At 38.7% G+C, this 20,854-nt stretch overlaps 5 protein-coding genes across 10 annotated transcripts; 2 read left to right on the top strand and 3 right to left on the bottom strand.

Moving 5' to 3' along the window:
• On the top strand, window positions 33-3,318 carry LOC18607687 (NADH dehydrogenase [ubiquinone] 1 beta subcomplex subunit 9). 2 transcript variants are annotated; one of them, XM_018115267.1, is made up of 6 exons: window positions 33-254; window positions 355-396; window positions 729-810; window positions 1,662-1,717; window positions 2,380-2,453; window positions 3,064-3,318. In XM_018115267.1, exons 1-5 carry the CDS (start codon window positions 123-125, stop codon window positions 2,419-2,421), a joined length of 354 nt encoding a protein of 117 aa, XP_017970756.1. In that variant the 5' UTR covers window positions 33-122; the 3' UTR covers window positions 2,422-2,453; window positions 3,064-3,318. The 2 variants fall into 2 exon arrangements, with proteins under 2 accessions (XP_017970756.1, XP_017970755.1); XM_018115266.1 differs by having other exon boundaries at window positions 49-254; window positions 711-810.
• LOC18607685 (30S ribosomal protein S31, mitochondrial) lies at window positions 5,855-6,459 on the bottom strand. The gene has a single exon (XM_007041961.2). It carries the CDS (start codon window positions 6,351-6,353, stop codon window positions 6,087-6,089), a length of 267 nt encoding a protein of 88 aa, XP_007042023.1. The 5' UTR covers window positions 6,354-6,459; the 3' UTR covers window positions 5,855-6,086.
• Window positions 6,652-10,664, top strand: LOC18607684 (epimerase family protein SDR39U1 homolog, chloroplastic). Of its 2 annotated transcripts, none has more exons than XM_007041960.2 (13): window positions 6,652-6,917; window positions 7,024-7,077; window positions 7,279-7,354; window positions 7,446-7,505; window positions 7,729-7,847; window positions 8,301-8,345; window positions 8,480-8,558; window positions 8,774-8,835; window positions 8,904-9,006; window positions 9,377-9,437; window positions 9,694-9,764; window positions 10,051-10,190; window positions 10,293-10,664. In XM_007041960.2, exons 1-13 carry the CDS (start codon window positions 6,831-6,833, stop codon window positions 10,398-10,400), a joined length of 1,065 nt encoding a protein of 354 aa, XP_007042022.1. In that variant the 5' UTR covers window positions 6,652-6,830; the 3' UTR covers window positions 10,401-10,664. The 2 variants fall into 2 exon arrangements, with proteins under 2 accessions (XP_007042022.1, XP_017970751.1); XM_018115262.1 differs by having other exon boundaries at window positions 7,269-7,354.
• On the bottom strand, window positions 11,195-14,374 carry LOC18607683 (ubiquitin fusion degradation protein 1 homolog). Of its 4 annotated transcripts, none has more exons than XM_007041958.2 (10): window positions 14,276-14,372; window positions 13,833-13,886; window positions 13,588-13,665; window positions 13,388-13,412; window positions 13,270-13,302; window positions 13,041-13,162; window positions 12,774-12,904; window positions 12,223-12,446; window positions 11,652-11,899; window positions 11,195-11,534 (listed from the first exon to the last, which is right to left on the bottom strand). In XM_007041958.2, the coding sequence occupies exons 2-10, from the start codon at window positions 13,833-13,835 to the stop codon at window positions 11,439-11,441; spliced, it is 960 nt and encodes a 319-aa protein (XP_007042020.1). In that variant the 5' UTR covers window positions 13,836-13,886; window positions 14,276-14,372; the 3' UTR covers window positions 11,195-11,438. The 4 variants fall into 4 exon arrangements, with proteins under 4 accessions (XP_007042020.1, XP_007042021.1, XP_017970753.1 ...); XM_007041959.2 differs by lacking the exon at window positions 14,276-14,372 and adding an exon at window positions 14,042-14,259; XM_018115264.1 differs by having other exon boundaries at window positions 13,270-13,412; window positions 14,276-14,374.
• On the bottom strand, window positions 16,786-19,789 carry LOC18607681 (arginine decarboxylase-like). The gene has a single exon (XM_007041956.2). It carries the CDS (start codon window positions 19,237-19,239, stop codon window positions 17,041-17,043), a length of 2,199 nt encoding a protein of 732 aa, XP_007042018.1. The 5' UTR covers window positions 19,240-19,789; the 3' UTR covers window positions 16,786-17,040.

Raw genomic sequence — 20,854 nt, 5'->3', positions numbered from 1 at the left:
GATACGTCGTCGTTGCTATTATTGATCGGTTCGTCTACAGTCAAAGATCAACGCTTCCCCACCTATAGCCGAGTGGGTAGAATTTGAGGGAGAAGAGTCTAGAGAAAGCAAAAGCAACTGAGATGAGCGGAGCCACGACGGCTGCGTACTTAGCTCGAAGAGCAGCGCAAAAAGAGAGGGTTCGGATCCTTTACCGTCGCGCCCTCAAAGACACCCTCAACTGGGCCGTTCATCGCCACCTCTTCTATCGAGATGTAAATCCTTATTTTTCAATCTCCCAAGATCTCATCAGTTCACATTCTAATTTTTCTCTTTACAAATATTCAATCTTTGATTTTTTTTTTTTAATTTTAGGCCTCTGATCTACGGGAGAAATTCGAAGCCAACAAGCATGTGGTTTGTCTTCCTCATTTCTCATTTTCACATTGTCTCGTCGTCTTAATTTTTGGTTTACAAGTTTTATTAATATATTAGTTAATTAACTTAAATCTTGAATGAAGATTTGTTTAGTCTTCAAATTTTCTCTTTACTGTAATTTGAAGTAAATTCTTTTTTCTTTTTTTTTTGGGGGGGGGGGGGGAGGGTTCCTATGTTTGTTTCTATGATGATAATTTGAGCTCATTGACATCCTGCATTGAACTTAAGGATTCATATAAATGGTGATTATTGTAGTAATCGAAATGTTTGGTTTTTGATGCTGCATTATACAGTTTGGTGGGTTTTTGCAGGAAGATCTTGACACAATTGACAGAATGATAGCTGATGGTGAAGCAACTTACAATAAGTGGCGGCACCCTGATCCTTATATTGGTAAGTACTGTTATAGTTGGTTGGTGGTTTTCCAAGAGAGTCTCAGTTTGAATTAATGGAATATGAAAAGTTATTCCGCTGATGTGTAGACTTGACTTGAAGAGACATGTATAAGCATTTGGGGATTCGTAGGTTCTTTTGAACTTTATTTTTTGAAACAATGGAGAGGAAACTAGCCCAAAACTATGAAAACAGAATGAATTCTTATTGATAACTCTTACTTAGGACTCAGTAGATAGTTCCATGATTTTGATTGCCAGTGAACTTTCGTTAAATGTGAAAAACAAGATACATGAGGGCCAAGGCTTGCAGATATAGGTGAGGAGAAATGCTACCACACTATTTTTGGTCGCTTCTCCTCTCATTTCTAGAGGCATCTCTTTTCCACTTGTAAATCTTGTATCTGCTTACCAATGGCTGGTTATTCTTGGCATGCTTTTGTACATTTTGTCCTGTTCCTCTTCCATCTTAAGGAAATGTTTAGCGTTTGAGCTTCTTACCCAGTGCACCATATCTTTTAGCAATACTTCTGGAAAAGTGATGACACTATAGTTGGTTGCTCAATGTTGTTAAGGTATCCTCAAAGCTTTTCCCATGATCTCATAAATGTATGGATAAGTTCATTGACATGAAAAGAAATATGTTTTTCTTGATGCAAATGTTCATGTAAAATTTATTTGTTATGCATAATGTGCAGACTGCTTAGATCTTGCTCTTGCTATGGCATGTGGATTTAATTATTTCATTTTATTGCTTGACTGTGAAAATATAGCTAGGTTTCTTCTGAAGTGCTTATTTCCAGTTTTAAACCTAATATGCAGTTTGAAGCTCACATAATATTCCATTTGCAGTTCCTTGGGCTCCTGGTGGTTCCAAGTTTACTCGAAACCCTGTTCCACCATCTGGGGTAATTGTTATGATTCACTTGCTAATCATTATGCTCTTTTCCATATTTCACATGTTACTTCACTTATCCACAATTCTTGTTGCACGTAGTGCATTTCTTTTCATTGAAGTATTCAAGTGTCTAAACCTTTCTATGGTAACTGACCTTTCTTGCATGAGAGTAGATATGTGCTCTAGTTGTTCATATTTCTTCTTCTGTATTGTTCACATCATTTCCAAATTCTAGTATTTTGGCCAGAAAATCTGGGATTGCTCCATTCCCTGCTGTTCTGCCATTGCCCTTCTTTATAGTTATCCATTAAACTGCAGACTAGAAGAAGAAAAGTAACTAAAGTGGCCTGCTTGCTTGTCTTTCACAGCTACTTTTTAGTGGGTAGTAAGGCTCTTTATTGCCACTATGTTTTTACAAATCTTTCTCTTTTAAGTAGGTTGGTTTTTGTCTTGACCTTGCTAAGTGTCAAAACTTGATTTATATTGTTTGAGGAAGTAGGACAAAAGGAAAAGGGGAAGTCATCTTGTCCAATAATGGGCTTGAAATATCCAAATATTAATGTGCTGTGTTGCTTCTTGTTGATTTATGTTGTTGCTTACCTAGCATATGTAGATATCTTTGGTGCTGTCAGCTCCTATCACCAAATTTCTGATTTTTCATTCTTGATGCAGATTGAGATTGCATATGATTATGGTCGAGAAGACAATGACTAAAACATGCATCTTTTCTGTCCCAATAAATAAAGGTTAGTCATATAGTTTGTTATTTAGATTTACATAATTGATTGTATGATTTCGTAATTATAGTTTGGTGATAGCTTTTGTCTCAAATGGTTGGCTACTGGTTGGAAGCACTTTCCTTAAAGTTTAGCTGCAAAAATCTCTTGGATTTATATTAAAAACAGTACATTCTTGTTTCAATATCTTAGAATATGCATGCTAAGAAAGGAGCTTGTGCACCTGAAGAGAGTGGTGTAAGCATGAAAATGTGTAAGTTTAGAAAAGTTGCATGGCTAAGGTTTAAAATCAAGTAATGTGGAAGTAGGAAAAAATTATTTTCGATTTGAAATGGAAAAGATTTTTGTGATATATTTTCCTAAAATTATTCTAGTCTATCGAGGAAGTAATTAATGTGCTCTTTTGTCACCTGGAACCGAATTTATAGGACTGTGTGACATGGTTTTTCCTCAAATTTCAATTCTGTTTGCATAGGGTGCCAATCCTTCCCTACGCACCCTCTCTGATGAGAAAATTCTATGAAGAATCGCATATATAGTGATTAAATGAGTCTCTCTCCTGCTCTTCCCATTTGGTTATTTCTTTGGTGTCTGAATTTTTAATTTTCCATTGATGCAGGTCTAGAGGATCCTTTTGAGTGTACTGTGGGATCAAGGGCAGCATCTACTTTGCATTTATTCAAGTGAATGCAAATGAAAGCTTTAATAACATTCTTGTGGATGTTCCTTTGTATCTATTGCTTTGTGTCTGGGTTTCTGTATAAGATCATAGCTCAGATTGAAGGGTATCAAATGCTTGTTGAGGCATAGAAGTACGATGATCATGATGAATTCTTCAAAATATTTTTATGCATCTTTCCATCTTCAGGGCTTCCGTGGGTATTTTATTTAATTGGCAATTGAGCCATTAGGAAACATTTGGATCTAGGATGCCTTGACTCCTTTGAAGTTAATTAAATTTGGAACGATGTACACCATGTCAGATGGGACAGAACGTCCCTGTATGCCATAGAACAAAACAATACAATACGCAATATTCCCTCCACGCTAATGTGGTAAACACCATAAATGTTTTAAGGAAGGTAATAAAAGTCTGATTGCAAATTTTGCAATTTGGTGGGTCACAGTAATTGCGACAGGCAAAAATGAACTTGACATGACAAATCCTGGGCTGGAACTCGTATGCCCATTACCATGCAACCTTCATACTCTGTCCCCCCTCATTGAAAATTACATTTTTTCAAGTCATTGCCACTGGCATCAGCCAACAAAAACGATGAAAAGCGACTCTGATTTCGACGTCAATGGGTGATTCCTAGAATTGGGTTATACAAGAAAACCAAGTTTCCCCATTTGCAAAGCTCCTCCGTCTCATTTTGTCAACTGAGATGGATGATGACTAGGTGAGGACGAGGATGAAGAAGATGAAACGCAGGTATGTTACTGCTACACCTGCATTGCTGCGTGCAATTGGCTTTTTGGTTACAATGGCTTTGCTGTTATGGACAATCTGCTGGGGCTTTCAACTGACAATGGAACCATGGCGATACACTGCCGTTGCTGCCCGGGCTTTCCATGTTGGAGTCACTACGATGGTCTTCGGCTTCTTGTTTCTGGTACTCGGGCTTTCCATTCTGGCAGGCATGTTTATGGATATATCAGAACAGTTGCCCAAGCTATCAGGCATACATCAAGGTATATACATATAAAAAACTGTACTTTTAACGCTTTTATTTTTAGTTTGTTTCACTTTTATGGGTCTTGCTTCGATGCATTACACCCATGGCCGATTCACATTTCAGGTCTCTAGGAAGTCTGGCTTTGAGACTCATCTTATAACGGAAAAAGTACTACAGAACTTGATAATTTCGGGGATGAATAGAAAATAGAAACAACCAAATTTAGGGGATAAACCAAATTAAAAGTACTGCTAAGCAATAGGATAAGAGAGAGAGAGAAGCCATGCCAAGAAAGCCTTGCAAGCTTCTTTTACCGGCAGTTCCATCTCCACCTTAATTGCTTTAATTGCCTACTTACCCCCTTTCTCTCTCCCATGAAACAGGGCAGGAGACAAGGACTATCTCCAAAGCTATTGCCAAGGCCCTCATGACTGTAATCACAATGCTCATGATCATATGGGCGATGTATACTGGATTTAGGCTGGCAACTGAATCAGGAGACAGCAAGCATTATCTCCTCACGGTTTCAATTGGAGTCACCACTATTTTATTTGGCTTAATATATTTCGTCATTGGACTCGCCATTGTTTTGGAGGTTGCACTAGATTTGTGGACCCGTTCACAACAGAAAGAGAAAAAAGAGACCAGCTTTCATCACAGTTGCAATGCAGATGCTAGGTGTTTTCGTTGACATTACTGTTACTTGTCCTACATTTTTCTTGTGGTAATACTGAGATTAATGGAGAATTGAGCCACTGGAACCTTCAGCTCTGAAGGAGATGCTTGTTCCTGCTGACTAGACACTTGCTTCATCAGACATTCAAACACAGAAGCAGAGGTTGAAGATAAGAAAGCAATGTTTTGGAAGCATGGATAGGAAATTCTTCTTATTAGCACAGAGGATTGTCAATAAACGAATGATCTCTCATCTCTTCTTTTGTTTTAGATTCAGCAGGTGCCCTTTCATCCTGTGAAACAAATAACAGCTATATCCATCTAGATTTGATCTGTATAGAGCCATATTCAGGCATCACATCCTATCCCAAAATCTGATTACAACTAAAGTTAACTTTTAAGTGGGATATCTTCCCTGGTCAATTATTTGAATATGCAAGGCCATGCTTTATATTAACACTATCTGATACTGCATACGAAACCAACTAAGAACCTTGACATTGATTTCATATCCTTCCTTTCTGAATTCCAACATCCTTATCAGACTTCAATTATTGAGCCATTACCTTTTTTTTCCTCCTAAAAGGCTAAAACCATGAATCAAGCATTGATATGATGTTAACCAAACCAAGTTTTAGGTCCACTTCAGCTTTCGATTTTCAGTCCAGAATTAATCAACCATAAAAATCATATCCCTCATAAATTCCAGTTCTAACACATGAGCAGCAAGTCTGCTGGAATCAAAAAGCATTAATTCTAGATTGCTATCTATCTATTCAGGGTTTGTTCAACCATTCTAAACCTACCGATGAAAAAGCCTTGTTTACTCTTACCATCTATGTTTAAGTATTAGATTACATAAATAACATGTTCTGCTTCCTTAACCCAGTAACAACTGTTGCATTTTCAATTATGGTTTTCTCTGCTCTTAAGCAAAAATTGAAGGCATGGGGGAATTTCAAATGGCAACCATTGACAGCAGTCAGCAGGTTCTTCATTCCTAAATACTCCTCTGTATTCTAGATATAATACCTTTTAACAAGGAAAATGATGATCTAAAAAGATAAACTTTGAAATTAATACACAGTAACAGTTTAAATAAACAAGAACCCTTACCTAAAACTTAAACCCCAGAAAAATAAAGTAACTCATCCAATCAAACAGCCACAAAATTGTTCAAATTCTGCTCATGAGTCATAATCATTAACACGTATTTTTAGCTTCATTACTACAGTTATTACAAAAGCGACACAGAGAGAACATGAGAAAAAAGAAAGAAAAAGAAAAATTAGATGAGCTTGAAGGGGAGAGGCCAAGGGGTAGACCTGGGAACCTCGACTTTATCCTTGATGCGCTCTATCATCTTCTCCTTTTTGGGTCTAGCGTTCCCATATGACCCTTTGAATCTCTTCCCTTTCCTTGTCTTCTTGTCGCCTCTGCCGCACAGGATCGGCGCTCCCGCCGCTACCCCACTCATCGAGGCAGATGTCAGCGGAGGCCGCTGCAACGTCATCACTCTCCTTGCTACAGCGCCGCACAATTGCATCATCGCCATTTTCTTGTCTTCTCACAATTTCTCACTTACCGTACCACTGACAGAGGCTAACGATAGAAGCCTAGAATCATTTATTCGTTAATTGGACTTGTTGTTTCTTTTGATTTTAATAAAATGGGCTCGCTATGAACCAAGCATGGGTCCAAATATGTCCCATTGGTCCAAAGTTTTCGGGTTTGGACCAATGGGAATAAACGATTTTTAATTATATTTTTCCGGGTAGAGGTCAGTTATTAGAAGGAAATCGTCTGTCCGGTTTGGTTTAGTCGAGTGCCAGAGTCCACTCCAGGAAACGGGTGAAGGGGATGGCGTTTGGTTTGGTGTGGCTCCCAATTAAACACGACCTCTTGTTTTTTGTTCAACTCTTCAACATACAAAAAAGCATACTTTATCTAACCAAGAAACTAGCATTGCATGAAATAGTTTTTCTTTTCAGCTAACAGCCTAAGAGGACAGGTTCCTTGGCAAAGAAAATCCATGAAAATGGAGGTGTTCTGCAGTCCCACTTCTCTTTCATGGACTCACTTCATCTCTCCTTCTCTTCACATCCCTCACTCTTTCTCTGTAAGTTCTGACTACTTTGAAATTCACCACTTTTCCCCCTCTTCTAACATACATTGGTTTTTCTTTGAAGTGGTAATTCTTTTTATTTTTGGTTGTGTTCTTTTAGGTGGGTGAGACTAATAAATTCAGGGTTTTTGGTGGTGCTGCTCAGTCCCAGAAGGTTTGTTCTAACAAATTCTCACTTTTGTTAAATTGAAAGCAACCTTTTCATATTTGTTTCCCAAGATTTGGGAACTACTATTATATTTCAGGGTCCACAAATGTGATACGGCTTCATGCTCATATTGGTTGTTGTGAATTTGTCATGTTGGATCAATTAGGTTCCTTGGAGATTTTGTTGACTCTTTGTAGGTTGTTGTAGGCAAATCAGATGACAGTATCAGTGACAGGAGCTACTGGTTTTATAGGTAGAAGATTGGTTCAAAGACTGCATGCAGGTAACCAAAATTATAATTGAACATTTCAATTTTATTTAATTTGTTTCTGATCTTTTACCCACAACTTAACTATAATATAATTGAAATGCAGACAATCATAATGTTCGTGTCTTGACACGCTCAAGATCCAAAGCAGAGTCAATATTTTCGGGTAAGAAGGTAATAAGTACCTTTGGTTTTGCTCTACATTGCTTTCTACATGCAGAAGTTAATAAAAATTTTATTGCCAGAAAAGGGTGAACTTTTACATACAGATGTTTACATGCACATACCTAACACGCATGCATAGACATACATGTTCTTACATGTCGTTTCATTATACCCTGTATGTGCACCTCTTTACCCTTAATTCTTTGTTCTGCTGTCATTTGCAGTCAAGGACTTTCCAGGAATCATAATTGCAGAGGAGGCAGGGTGGAAGGATTGCATTGAAGGATCAAATGCTGTTGTGAATTTGGCTGGAATGCCCATAAGCACAAGATGGTCTCCTGAGGTTGGTATTGGAAGATCTTTCATCCTAGTTTTCATATATGTTGCTAGATAGACATAAGCTTTTAGCACATTAGGAAACTAGCTCTGCCCAATGTATGATTTGCTATCATATCCTCCTGCATAGGTCCCACTTCTTGAGACCTAGATTTCATCTATTTTGGTTTTCTTTTCTTGTCAAAGGTTTCAGACAATCCAAGGATACACAATTCTCAGCCTGATGCACACACACACACACTGACACACTCACTCGTTTGATTGATGGCATCTGCTAAGTGATGCTACGGATGTTGAAATTTCTTCAATCTTTAACAACTCTTAAATTAAGCATCAATATCACTTTCTAGTTTCTTCCAATTACGTCTCTCTCAACTTCACTGTTAAAGTGGATATGTCTGCATCTTTTCATACATCTTTGCGTGCTGGATAAATCCTTTGTTCTTTTTATGTATTGCAGATTAAAATGGAAATTAAGCAAAGCAGGGTCAGAGTCACTACTAAGGTTAGTCTTTATCATGTTCATTGTCGCTCTCTGCATGTTGGAAGCACTTGAAAGATCATTGTTTTTCTTTTAAACAATAACATTCTACAACCTCTTAACTGTTTTTTCACTGCCCATTTTCGCTGAATTTGAAGGTTGTAGATTTGATAAATAATTCACCTCAAGGAGTTCGGCCTACTGTGTTGGTTAGTGCAACAGCCGTTGGTTATTATGGTTTGTATCTGGCACAATTTACTACTTTTTTTCCTCTATACTATCATGAAACATTGATCTAGGATGGCCAACTTTTTCATTGCTTTGATAAGGTTTTTAAGAAGTTAAACACAGTCCATTTGCTGCATGAGAAATTAAATGCTGCTTACCTTTAACTGCAGCGGGGCTCCTCTAATATGCTTAATTTCATCTGTTTCTCTTTCCTGGATGCTCAGGCACAAGTGAAACACAAGTATTTGATGAGAGCAGTCCCTCTGGAAATGATTACTTAGCTCAGGTAAGAAAGGAATATTTACTTAGCCGAGCATTGTTCTTGCCTTTTACTAATGCAATTTGTTTGCTCAGGTTTGTAGGGAATGGGAAGGAACAGCGCTTAAAGTAAGTAAGGATGTGAGACTAACTCTTATTCGCATTGGAGTGGTACTTGGAAAAGATGGTGGTGCTCTAGGTATAACTGATGTTCTTCTCTCTCTATCTCTCTCACCCCCACACACGTTGTTTATAAGTAAATTCAAAAGGGAGTCTCAGCCAATCTAGCTAGTCTTATTTACTTATTAGAAAAATTAGATATGATTTCCCAACAAACTCAAAGGCATTGGTGTCTTTTAACTGGGCCCAATGAAAGGATGGTTTATGCATTCAGCTGGTTATCTTAGAAAGTTTTTCTTTTCGGCTGCATAGGTTGATAAAATCTTTAAGAACAACAAAACATGCATATTCTTTCTTTGTTATTTAAGAGTATGTTGATATCCAGTTTCATCAACTTTAAGAAATTAGAAAGAAGTGCCTTTCAATCTTACATCTTTGAGCCTTTGCAGCTAAAATGATCCCTCTCTTCATGATGTTTGCTGGAGGACCTTTGGGCTCTGGACAGCAATGGTATGCTATCATCTGAAAGAAACAACTTATTCATGTTTGACATATGTATGCTGCTAAGGCACCATTAAATCAGCATTTCTGAAGAAAAGTTTTCATCAATTTGCTATTAAAATGCTTATACTCCTGATCTTATAACAGCTAATATAAGAACCTTTAAAGGATGTCAAATAGTTGTTGAAATTGCCTTGTTGATTTATTTCCTTCTGCTCATATTGCTTTTGCCTGTCAACATGTTGATCATGTTTCTTCTTGATAGGTTTTCCTGGATTCACTTGGATGACATAGTGAACCTGATATGTGAAGCTTTACGCAATCCATCTTATAAAGGTAATCTTCTATGCATCAATGTACTTCATTTGAAAATTCCCAAGACAAAATCAGGCTGACTAAGCATTGATATAGAAGCAAAACGGAATTGAAATTGACTAAATGCTTTGTTATATCATGCTATTAGCGTACTACCACATGGTATCAGCTAGATCATGATTCTTGTTCTGTCCTTACTGATATTTTTCCATTTAAGAGTGTATTTTTTACGCTCATTCACTTTGCTGTTATATTATTATGAGAATGGTTGTGGTTCATCATCCTGCTTTAATTGCCGAAACGTCAGGAGTTATAAATGGCACTGCTCCAAACCCCATCCGATTGTCAGAGATGTGTGAGCATTTGGGAAATGCCATGGGCCGACCATCATGGCTTCCTGTGCCAGACTTTGCCCTCAAAGCAGTATTAGGGGAAGGTGCTTCAGTGGTAGGTGTATTTTTTCTAATTCTTTTTGTTCTTCTGTTTCCTTCTTTTATGTGTTCCCTCTAACTACATTCATCCAAACACATCCAATTGGGTTTATTGCAGGTTCTGGAGGGGCAAAAGGTGCTTCCTGCAAAAGCCAAGGAGTTGGGTTTCCCATTCAAGTACTCGTATGTGAAGGATGCACTTAAATCCATTCTTTCCCAAGGCTAGAAGATATGACATGCATATGCTTGCATTGTATTCTTTATTTTTTGATAGAGGGTTTAAGGATTCTCCCAGCACCAGAGGATCAGAGTTAAAATTCTAATACTGGAGAGAGATTGTGATTTACCATATGTCATTCCCTTTGTTTCCCTAGATTGTATCTTCTAGCAAACAGTCCTTCAAAAGCAAGAGCTTTATTGTATGGCAGCATAATTGTATGTGCTTGTAAATCCCTTCCTTAACATCTATTGCTCCTGTGTTTAATATTTATGTTGCTCTGTTTCGCAACAATCTCATAGTAACTACCAGCTGCTGACCAAATTAGAGCTCTTTTTACCTCTTAACGCCCCGTTTGGCTCCACCCACAAACTGTGGGTTTGGAGTGCTGAGGCTCAAAAACTGCTGTTAACACCCACCCCCACCGTATCGTGCCGCTCAGCCAATCGGGTTCTAAAAGACTTAACAAGGACAAAGGTTACCCGCACCATGGATCTTAATAAGGAACAATCACAATCTGCGGCCGAGGTGCGAGTATAATTGCATGGGGCAAGAACTTATTATTATTCCTAAACACCCCAGGATATGAGAAACTCGAGCAGCAGGCAGCAGCACTGCACCGGTATGGCTAATCTTTTCCACTTAACCTGCTTTTTTCTACCAAACGAGAACATCCCAATCACATATTTTTCATACTTGTACTTCACACATCCATTTGGCGGTATACCACTGCAGTTAGATCCTCAAATTCAAGAAATCAACAGAATGCTAAATAAAGATGCAAAGGACCTACAAGCAATAAATACAGGTGCAAACAATAGCAGATCAAATTTTTTAGATTCTCTTTCTTTTCTTTGAACAGGTACTCTTCAGATTCACCACAAAACGGAATATAAGTTTGGCCCCCCACCCCCCCTTCTTCATTTTGACATGCGAACGCACAGTTCAATCATTTGATAATACAACATCCCAGATGAACATATAATTCTGTTGCTTTCCTTAATCAACAAAGTGCCAGTAAACATTACAAATTATGGATTAATTTAATCAACCCTTTAATGAGTACTTTCTCCCTGTAAATGGCTGGAACTTAGGATCTTCTTTCTTTTGAGACTGCTCCTGTTTAGCGTCTTTTCCAGATTCCTGCAAAATCCAAGAAACAACCATCTTACATCTTCATTTTTTTCATAAAAGAGAATATCATAGGCTAGGTAATCATAAGCAACTTAATGAAAGGAAGAGTGTAAAAATACCAAGTACCTGTTTTGTTTCCTTAGGACGGCTTGATCCAAATACAAGCTTGCCCTGAGCCTGGCGTGAAATACTTTGTGAACTAGATTGTGAAGAAGGTTCGCTGTTCTTCCCATTGGAAACAGCAGGTCCCTTGTCTTTGGACTCTGAGGAAGAAACTGGTGAAGGCTGTTGCTTCAGAGGCTTCCCATCCAAGCGTCTTCCTGCACCGGTAAAGGGGCTGAATCTTGGTTCAGGCTCAGCTGGAGCTTCTTCAACTGAAAGAACAAAGATTGTTTTCCTTAGTAGACAGAATATAAACCATCACAAAAATCTATATGAACTTGAGTGCACTAACCTACAGAGATCCATAAATTTTATTAATAAGAATTAAGTAGATTACAACAAGATAAAAAAATATCCCAACTAAGCATGGTTGTAAAAACATTCAAATTTCTTAAAATTGTAACTAAAAAGTAACTTCCTTAAAATATGAAAAAGGAAAAGCAAACACATTAAGATAACCATTAAAACCCTGAACAATGACATAAGAGCAAGATAAACCATTCCATGATGTCTAGAAAAGATATTAGGTTTTCACCTTGAGACAGTGCCCTGCTTGAAGAAGCAGCTACAGGAGGCTTTTCTGGCTCCTTGTAATCCAGGGGAGGAGCAAAATCTACCTCACAGTCAGTCTCAATGATACTTATTGCATTGGATGGCTTTGTCTCTATGATATCTATGTAATACTTCTTATTGTTATATGCCACCATAATACTGTCCCCAGTGGTTAAACAGGAATAATTCCTCAGGGTTGTCTCTAAGCTGCATTAAAAAGAAAAGTAACATTAAAAATGAGAGTATAAATCATACTTGAATAGCAACACGTAGAGTAAAAAGAAAAAGTCCATAATAGCAACTTTATGTGGCTGGAGACAAAAACAGATTCTTGGCGCTATGTTTCTCAACAGTCCAGGCCATTTACGGAAACTCATTTGGCTTACATGAAGCTAAATTACACAAAAATGTCAGCATACATGATTCAAGCATGAATTGATGACAACATATATCTCAATATTGAACTTCCCTTTCTAGCTGAACATCAAACATCAAAGACTCATGCATACATTTATTCACAAATAATCCACTCACATAGCTTTGGGGTTCGAAATATCCAAAAAGTCCTTTGTGTGGGGTTGCAATTTAACATAGGTTCCCTTTGGAAGAGTCACATTTTTCACCCTCACAATATCCCCCTCCTGTAGGAGCAAATTCTCCATCATCTACATGAAACCATTGAAAACAACACAGCATGAATCAGATAAGTAGAAGGTTTCTCGAATCTCAGCGGACCTAAAGCAATGCCACAAGAATACTACCAATGTTTAGCATGCACAAACCAAAAGATGCACTGCCTACCCAATATGGCATATAGATCATGCCTTCTTCTGCAATAAACTCAAGTACTCCACAATGGGAGACACGCTCAGCAGCATCATTCCGAAGCTCAAATAACATTGGATAATCAATGTGCAAAGATGCTGCATAATTTTAGTCACATTAGCATTCTGGTTTATAAGGTCATGACTTAGGAGCAACCAAGACTTATTGCAAAAGTTTAATTTATGCCACAATTAAAACAACTAACCTAAGCGATCAAGGGCTGATGGAGGCATTATAACTAAAGCAACAATGAAAGAATACATATTAGGAAAGTTGCACGGTAAAAGGAACATATTACAACTACTGCAGGTCAGAAAACTTACTTTTATCACCACTTTCAATTTGTGGCTGCAGGGAGACAAGGAAAAATGCATAGGATCAAAATCATGAGAAAGGAAATAACTAATCAAGTATGATTGGTTTGACAAAACCAATAACAGAATAGGACAGTATCACTAAGCATACCAGCAATCTGTAGCAAGACAAGATAAAAAAACTAAAAACAACATTCTACTTTTCGAACCTTTTCAATAAAAGATGCAGGGTAACATCGATAACTCTGCTCAAATGATGTTCCATGATAACCATATCCATCGAAAAACTGCAAAACAAAGCAAAAGTAGACATTAAAAATTACTAGTACGTACAGTCACCCCAACTATCAAAATTACTGGCCGAGTTAATAATAATTGCAATTACCCAAAAAGCATTCACCATTCACTAACAATAGATAATCGAACCAATGAAAAAACGTAATGTGAAACGTACCATTTTGTACTTGCTTATAGCCGGTCAAACCAGATAACTTACTGTTCAAGTTCCCTACAACAAGAAGATCAAACGGCTCAAATTAAAAAAAAAAACAAATAAATTCACTAAAATTAAGAACATCGTCCAACTATATTCATATGCACAAAACTTCTACAATTCTTTCTCTTCAGAATCGAAAGAGCAGCAAATAATATCAGGAAAAATACCTTGAAAGGGAAAGCTCATATAACCTGGGGGAGGGGGGGGGTTGAAATTGAACTAAAATTAAAACTTTTTCCTGTTTATTTAATCCTTTCAATCAGTCAATTTGTCCGTTACCAAAAGAAAATTGGGTTTGATTCATGGGATAAGAAGGGTAAGCAAAGGGCCAAATTGAACAGATCTGAGATTAAATTGAAACAGACAAAAAGAGTCGTCGAGAAAAGAAAATGTAAATATACCTGAGACAAAACGGAGAGAAGAGAAAAGAGAGAGAGAGAGAGAGAGGCGTTTCGAGGTGTGTTGATCGGTGAGGTGAAGAGAAATTGAAGAGTTTAAGGGAAGGAAAACGTTACGTAATCTGGGGAACGGAATCTCCTAAGATGCGCTTTATCTGCGTTCCTTGCACGCGACATCATATTCCGCCACGTATCCGTTTTAAAACCGCCGTGCTTCAAACTTTTCGATGGTCCATATTGGGCTTGATTCCCTCTTTCGGGGCCTACAGCACTACTATGTACTTCCATTTTGGGCCAAATTAGTCCAAGAGAATGTTTAGAAGGCCCCAAGGAAACAAATAAGGAGATGAGATTAGACTACTTTTTGGGCCTTTAACTATGAAGATGCCCAATGAATTAAAATGTTTAAGCTTAGGGAAGTTGGTTGTTCATTGCAGAATCACCCAGCAACTTGCATCGATCGAGCTTTTTCTGTCTAAATCAATTTTTTTTACTTTGAAAAAAAGATTTGAATAAAGCATCGTGTATCAATTATTGAGTTAAATATTCAAATGCACAGTAACTAGACCTCAATCTGACTGCGAGTACCATGATAGGCAAAGACAAAGGCATCTCCATCCCCTTCCTATTACTGGTCTAGGACAAAACTCAAAACAGATTCAGCATACCACTTAGCAAGAATCAAAGCACTGCGTTAAAGCTCTCATGAAAGAATCTAATATCTTTGTACATTGTTTTTAAGTCAAATGCTAGCAGCAATGCCTCCCCGTGATACATCTCCCATCAAATATTCCTACATGCTTTGCTTTTTAACCCTTGGAGGAAGATATGACATTCCGGCAGAAAACATCTCAGCAAATCTATATCTAAGATTATGCTCTTCCCTATGCCTGCTAAAACAGCTACTGACCTTTCAAAAGGAACAGATTGGTCCATGGGTGGATGTCAAAGCATGCCACAAAAGTAAGGGGTAAAAATATCACGAGTGTAGTTGGATTCAGTTCACCATTACCATAGTATGTTACTTATAAAAGCTTCATATATTTCGGTTTATGCTTATTCCATGCTTAGCACTTGGCAATAATAAATGTTATGCCTATTTCCAGGTTAAACTAATCTCTCCAATAATTCAGGTAGGTAGCAACCTGTTTATCCTTGATTTGACACCTGCTCAAAAATTATTGTACTAACTATATTTTCTGTCTAAAATATTCTTTTCTTCTTTCTTTGGAAAAGTATATACTAAGTTCTCATCGAAATTAAAGTTCATATTTTGCAAATGTTCAACTCTTTCGATGTCTGATTCTCTCTACACCCACAAAGAGAATTTATCTGGTTCTCAAATCACTCATCAAGCATAAATGGGAAGAGCAGTAGTGCAAACTTGAAGAAACTTTTTCATGTTAACAAGCAAAGCACAAGAGGCATGGAAAGCATCCCAAGTCAAAACTACTACCTATGATGGAAGCAAACAATCCTATTCAACTAAAGCTTTTTTAAGGCTTAACCATTCCATAAAGAAAAATCATAGGATCTTGATTGTTTCTCATTAAAAAACTATTCGTATATTCGATGTGACCAAACACCTATACATAAAACGTTCAATTTTCATTTTTCTTTGTTTTGATTGGAATCTCCAATCTTTATCGGATTTCTTTGCATCATCCCAAAGACAACCACCCCGAGATTCCTGAGAGTTGTGCTCTCCAACCTTGGGTTAATTTAACTCACCATGTGAGTGCTATTTGGACCCATCTCAATCTACTCTTATGAAGCAAATTTTATATTAAGATCCTGAGCTACTGCTCTTTTACAAGGTGATAAGAATTTATATTTTTATTTTGAAGGAATTTGGCTTCACGAAGTTTGTGTGTCTCACAACTCCACAAGCACCGAAACTTCATATCTATTATTCCATTAAGTTAGCTCAACATCCAATCTAAACCACAAATGCCGACCTGAGGCTAACCAGAAGCCCACAAAATTGTGGTCAACAAAATGCAACCAGAAAGGACTTCAGGAGGGCCGTATCAAACTATGCTTCACAACGCACAAAAGGCATGGAACACCCCACATTCGTTGCAAAAGAGGGAGAAAAAGAAAAACATCTTCTATTCAACGAATTCAAAATTGAAACAGGGTTACAAGCTTCAAGCAATCGGTCGGGCTCTTGTTGCGGTCAAATGGGCAGTTCAGGCAAGGACAAGATACAAGACACCCAGACCCTACATACCATGATTTCATAATCTTGGTATCTAACCTTTTCCACGAGGGTCTGACCCCCGTTTACATTTCTTTTGCACTACACAACAGGAAACCCAGCTAAGCCAACCGTATTAAGACCCTAGACGAGATTAGAGAAAGCAACCAAAATTCCGAAAAGCAGACCATGAATCAGCAACCCGAAGTCAGTTGGAAGAAAATTGTAATGGTAACATGCATATAGGCTCAAACCTCCAAAGAATGAAGAATAGAGGAGAGGAGAAACAGCCAGAGGAGTGAGAATAAGAACAAAAATGAAATACTCAAAGCTAAAACTGAGAAAGTCTACTTAAAAGAAACAGGTACAAGAGGGAATAAGATCCCGAGTTTACAGAAAAGGGTGGATTCGGTTCCCATCCCTCTTTCCCGACAAATGCAAAAGCCCCTGTCTGATAACATTTTTGGCTCACTAAAAGATGGAAATTAACAATAAAAGTAAAAATTAAAACAACGAGACATTCAAGGACTGACAAACCATGCATCAAGGCAAATTGTACAACGCTGCCTCAGGCGCAGCAATAGGACCACTGCTCGTCCTCACTAGCCCCAGACTCCACAGCAGCATTGTAATCTTCCTCATTGCAATAGTAAAAACCATTGTTATTCATGGCAGTCAACGAACAGGAAGACACCTTCGCAAGGTAAGGCATGTTGTGGAAGGAGCGAGCAAGGCTGTTAGCTAAAGCAGCATTGACGCCATTATTAGCATGGTCCTGCCCAAAAAATTCTTCGGCACGATGCTTGAGGGTCTCGAACATGAGCTCGGGCTCGTGCTGCATCACCCGGAGGACATCCCCACATGATGGGCCAGGCACCGCCCGCGTAACCGCGAAGCTGTGTGGACCATCACTCTGCAACACCCTAACGACGCTTGGGCCGCCAAACAGGTTGTGGACTCCACCGAGGGCCTCCTCGTAAGCCCCACCCAAGAACATCCCCAAATAGTACCGCCCATTCGCACCACCACTACTACCACCACCATTACCTTCCAGCTCATGTAAAGGCAGGCTTGTTTCGCCTCCAATGAACTTATCAATCTTCCCATCACTGTCACAAGTTAAATCAGACAAAGTCCCCCTCACTTCAGGCCTCTCATCCAATCGATGAATCGGGACTATAGGAAAAATTTGACCAATACTCCAGAAATCAGGGATCGAAGTGAAAATCGAAAGATTCACATGGTATGTCCTAACAGGCTCAGATGCACCAATCACTTTGGAAACAAAGTCACATAACCCATCAACAGCAGCAAGTTGTTCAATCCCCAAAGTGCCTTCTTTAAACTGTTCCACACATCTTTGCTTCAACTGATCAGCATAAAGCAAACAGGCCTCATTCTCATGTCTCATTGCTGCATCACGCAAATTCCAATAATCAGCACGAGCATCCTCAGACAGCCCCTCCATAATAAACGGAATGTTAATATGGTTCATTGCTGGGGTAGTAGGAGCAGTAGCAGACAGAGCCTCAAATATCAAAATAGAATGATGAGAAACAATAGCTCTCCCACTTTCACTACAAATAATCGGATGCTTAACAGATTTACGGTCACAAACGAACCGAATTGCATTAACAACGGCTGAAGCATATTCCTGTAGACCATAAGAAACAGAGAGATCCGAATTACCGGATTTGGACCCGTCGTAATCGATTCCAAGGCCACCTCCAATGTCAAGAACCTTCATGCCGGCACCAAGACGGACTAATTCAGAATAGATCTGTGCAGCTTCACCAACTCCATCTTGAAGCAAAGCGGTTGAAGGGATTTGGGATCCAATATGGAAGTGCAACAATTGCAAACAATCAAGCATCCCTGAATCTTGGAGCTTTTTAACAACCCTCAAAACCTGGGTCGTTGTTAACCCGAACTTCCCTTTCTCACCTGAAGTCGACCCGAAATGGCCCGAGTGTTTGGTTCTCAGCTTGGCTCGGACTCCAATCACTGGTCGAACTGAAAGCTTCTTGCTTATATCAATAACCATATTCACCTCCTCTTCTTGTTCAAGAACAATAACAGTGTTTAAAGCGAGTTTCCTTGCTAGCAAAGCAAGGGAAATGTACTCAGCATCTTTGAAACCATTGCAAACCAATAACGCTTCTGGGTTTCCTTTGCAAAGGCAGCTCATGGCAAGAAGAAGTTCGGGTTTTGACCCAGCCTCCAACCCGAATCGGAATGGCGCCCCGAATCTGACTATGTCTTCTACAACAAACCTGTCTTGGTTACATTTCACCGGATAAACGCCTTGGTAATGAGACTCGTAGCCCTGGGCTTGGATGGCCAATTCAAAAGCCGATTGAAGCGACTCGAGCCGATCTTTCAGCACATCGGGTAAGCGAACAATGAGGGGAAGCTGTAACCCGAGTCCGCCCACCGATTTCGGATCCGAAACTTTCTTAACGATTTTCAACAAGTCGATTTCTTGGTGGGCCAGAGTGTCCGTACCGTAAGGACGGACGGTGATATTGCCGGAGTTGTTGACGGAAAAATAAGGGGCGCCCCAGCCGTCGATACGGTAGAGAGCTGAGGAGTGAGCAGGGGACCAATGGGTTGAGTTTGAGTTAGGGGCGGCGGCGGCGGTAACGGTGGTGGTGGTGATGGAAGAAGAACAAGGGACCGCCGCGGGAAGGGAGCTGTCCCCGGCAATGAAAGCTGCGTAGCCAGGAGGCGCTACGGCAGCATCTACGCAGCAAGCCAAGGCCGGCATCCCTACAATAAATCCGCGACGATCTAAAAGAAGATTTGAAAAAGAAAAAGGGAAAAAATTATGGTAGATTCGATAGTTTTCAAAAGGTGGGGGCTTTAAAACCCGCCGAGGCCGAGGCCCCGGCTACCCCCTCAAACGAAGCAGTAGAAGACCCTATTACAACCGGAGTAACACCCTCTTTTTACCCTAAACTTCGAAATCCCCAGCCGACCCTTCAGAAGAAGATTTTTAACAGATTTAAAATTTAAAATTTCTTTTCTTTTTAATGTAAAGCAGCAAAATTTATGTTGCGAAAAAGAACTTCACCATGCAGATCTCAAAACACAAAATGGAAAATTTAAGAAAAGAGATTCAGGGAAGAGGAAAGTAAATGAGATTGATTAAATGAGGAAGACGAAAGAAACTGATTTTTCTGGGAAAAGGAGGGAAAATCGGAGGACAATTAGGGTTTAGGTGTTATCTTCAAAGAAGTCGTTAACGAAGGTTGGAGTGAGCGAGAATTGCATGAATGGAGATGCTCCTTTATATAGGGGGTTTCGCGGGCTTACTTGGGCTGCGGGCTAGGCCTTTGGGTACCCGCACAAATATCTTGTCAATTTCTCGTGTACTGTTCAATTTTCATTACACTCAAAAAAAAAAATTTTTTTAATTCTTTTTTGCACTATTTTAGTTTATTGAGTTTTAACATTTATTTTCGGTACTGAGATTCCCTTGGTAACGATTAATCAGCGTCGAGTTGCCGCGTGGCCTTGACAATTGTGGGGTCTCTTCAGGAGAAATTGGCAGCTGAGTTTTTTGCGTGAAAATATCGTGTGATGTCTTCAGGGAGGAAAGCAGCCGGAAGTTTCGTGTGATGTGGATTTGCATAAACGGATGCGATTGTAACACGTAGTCACTGGCATGGTTGCCCCTTTGCTAATTTGGTCGACAATTGATTGGCTTTCTCCGCCGAAATAAATAAAATTTAATAAAAAAATTAAATAGGTGTTGTTAGAGATAAGCACGTGGACGTCACGTGGAATGGAGTCCTCTAGGACCCCTCATTAGTGGATGGACTGGTTCCTAGTCGGATTGCACAAGTTGTCCAATGTACTTTGCGTTTTTTAAATTTGACTTGCCTTCTTTTTTTCTTCTCTTTGGTCCAATCCTTCGTCTACTTGACAAGGTAGAAATTCCTTAAATATTCGTTATGCTATGTTTTCACGAAAAGAAAGTTTGACTTCTTAATTACATTTATATTTTTATCATCAATAAAATATAATTAATGAATAAATTTAAAATTAAAATTTATCAATTCCCTTGTAAACGATTAATTCAAATAGATCTTATACTAATAAATAATGTTTTTCAGTCATCTTAATTTAATTGTAGTATAGTTTAGTATTAAACTATTCTTTAAATAGAATGTTAGGTGCAAAAATACTAATTTAGGGTTCATGAACAACAAATTTTGAAAGGATAACAATTAAATCGCTTTCTAAATTTATTTATTGCATGCTAAGATATTATTAACCCAAATCATAATCTTTTCCATATTCAAATATTTCCTTATAGAATGAGTGTCCAGCACAATTCGGTCAAATATTCCATATATATTTGCTATTGCTAACAATAG

This window comes from Theobroma cacao, chromosome 2 (genome assembly GCF_000208745.1).
Source record: "Theobroma cacao cultivar B97-61/B2 chromosome 2, Criollo_cocoa_genome_V2, whole genome shotgun sequence".
NCBI lineage: Eukaryota > Viridiplantae > Streptophyta > Magnoliopsida > Malvales > Malvaceae > Theobroma > Theobroma cacao.
The sequence above is the reverse complement of the archived record's forward strand: the minus strand, read 5'-3'. Positions and strand labels throughout refer to the sequence as shown.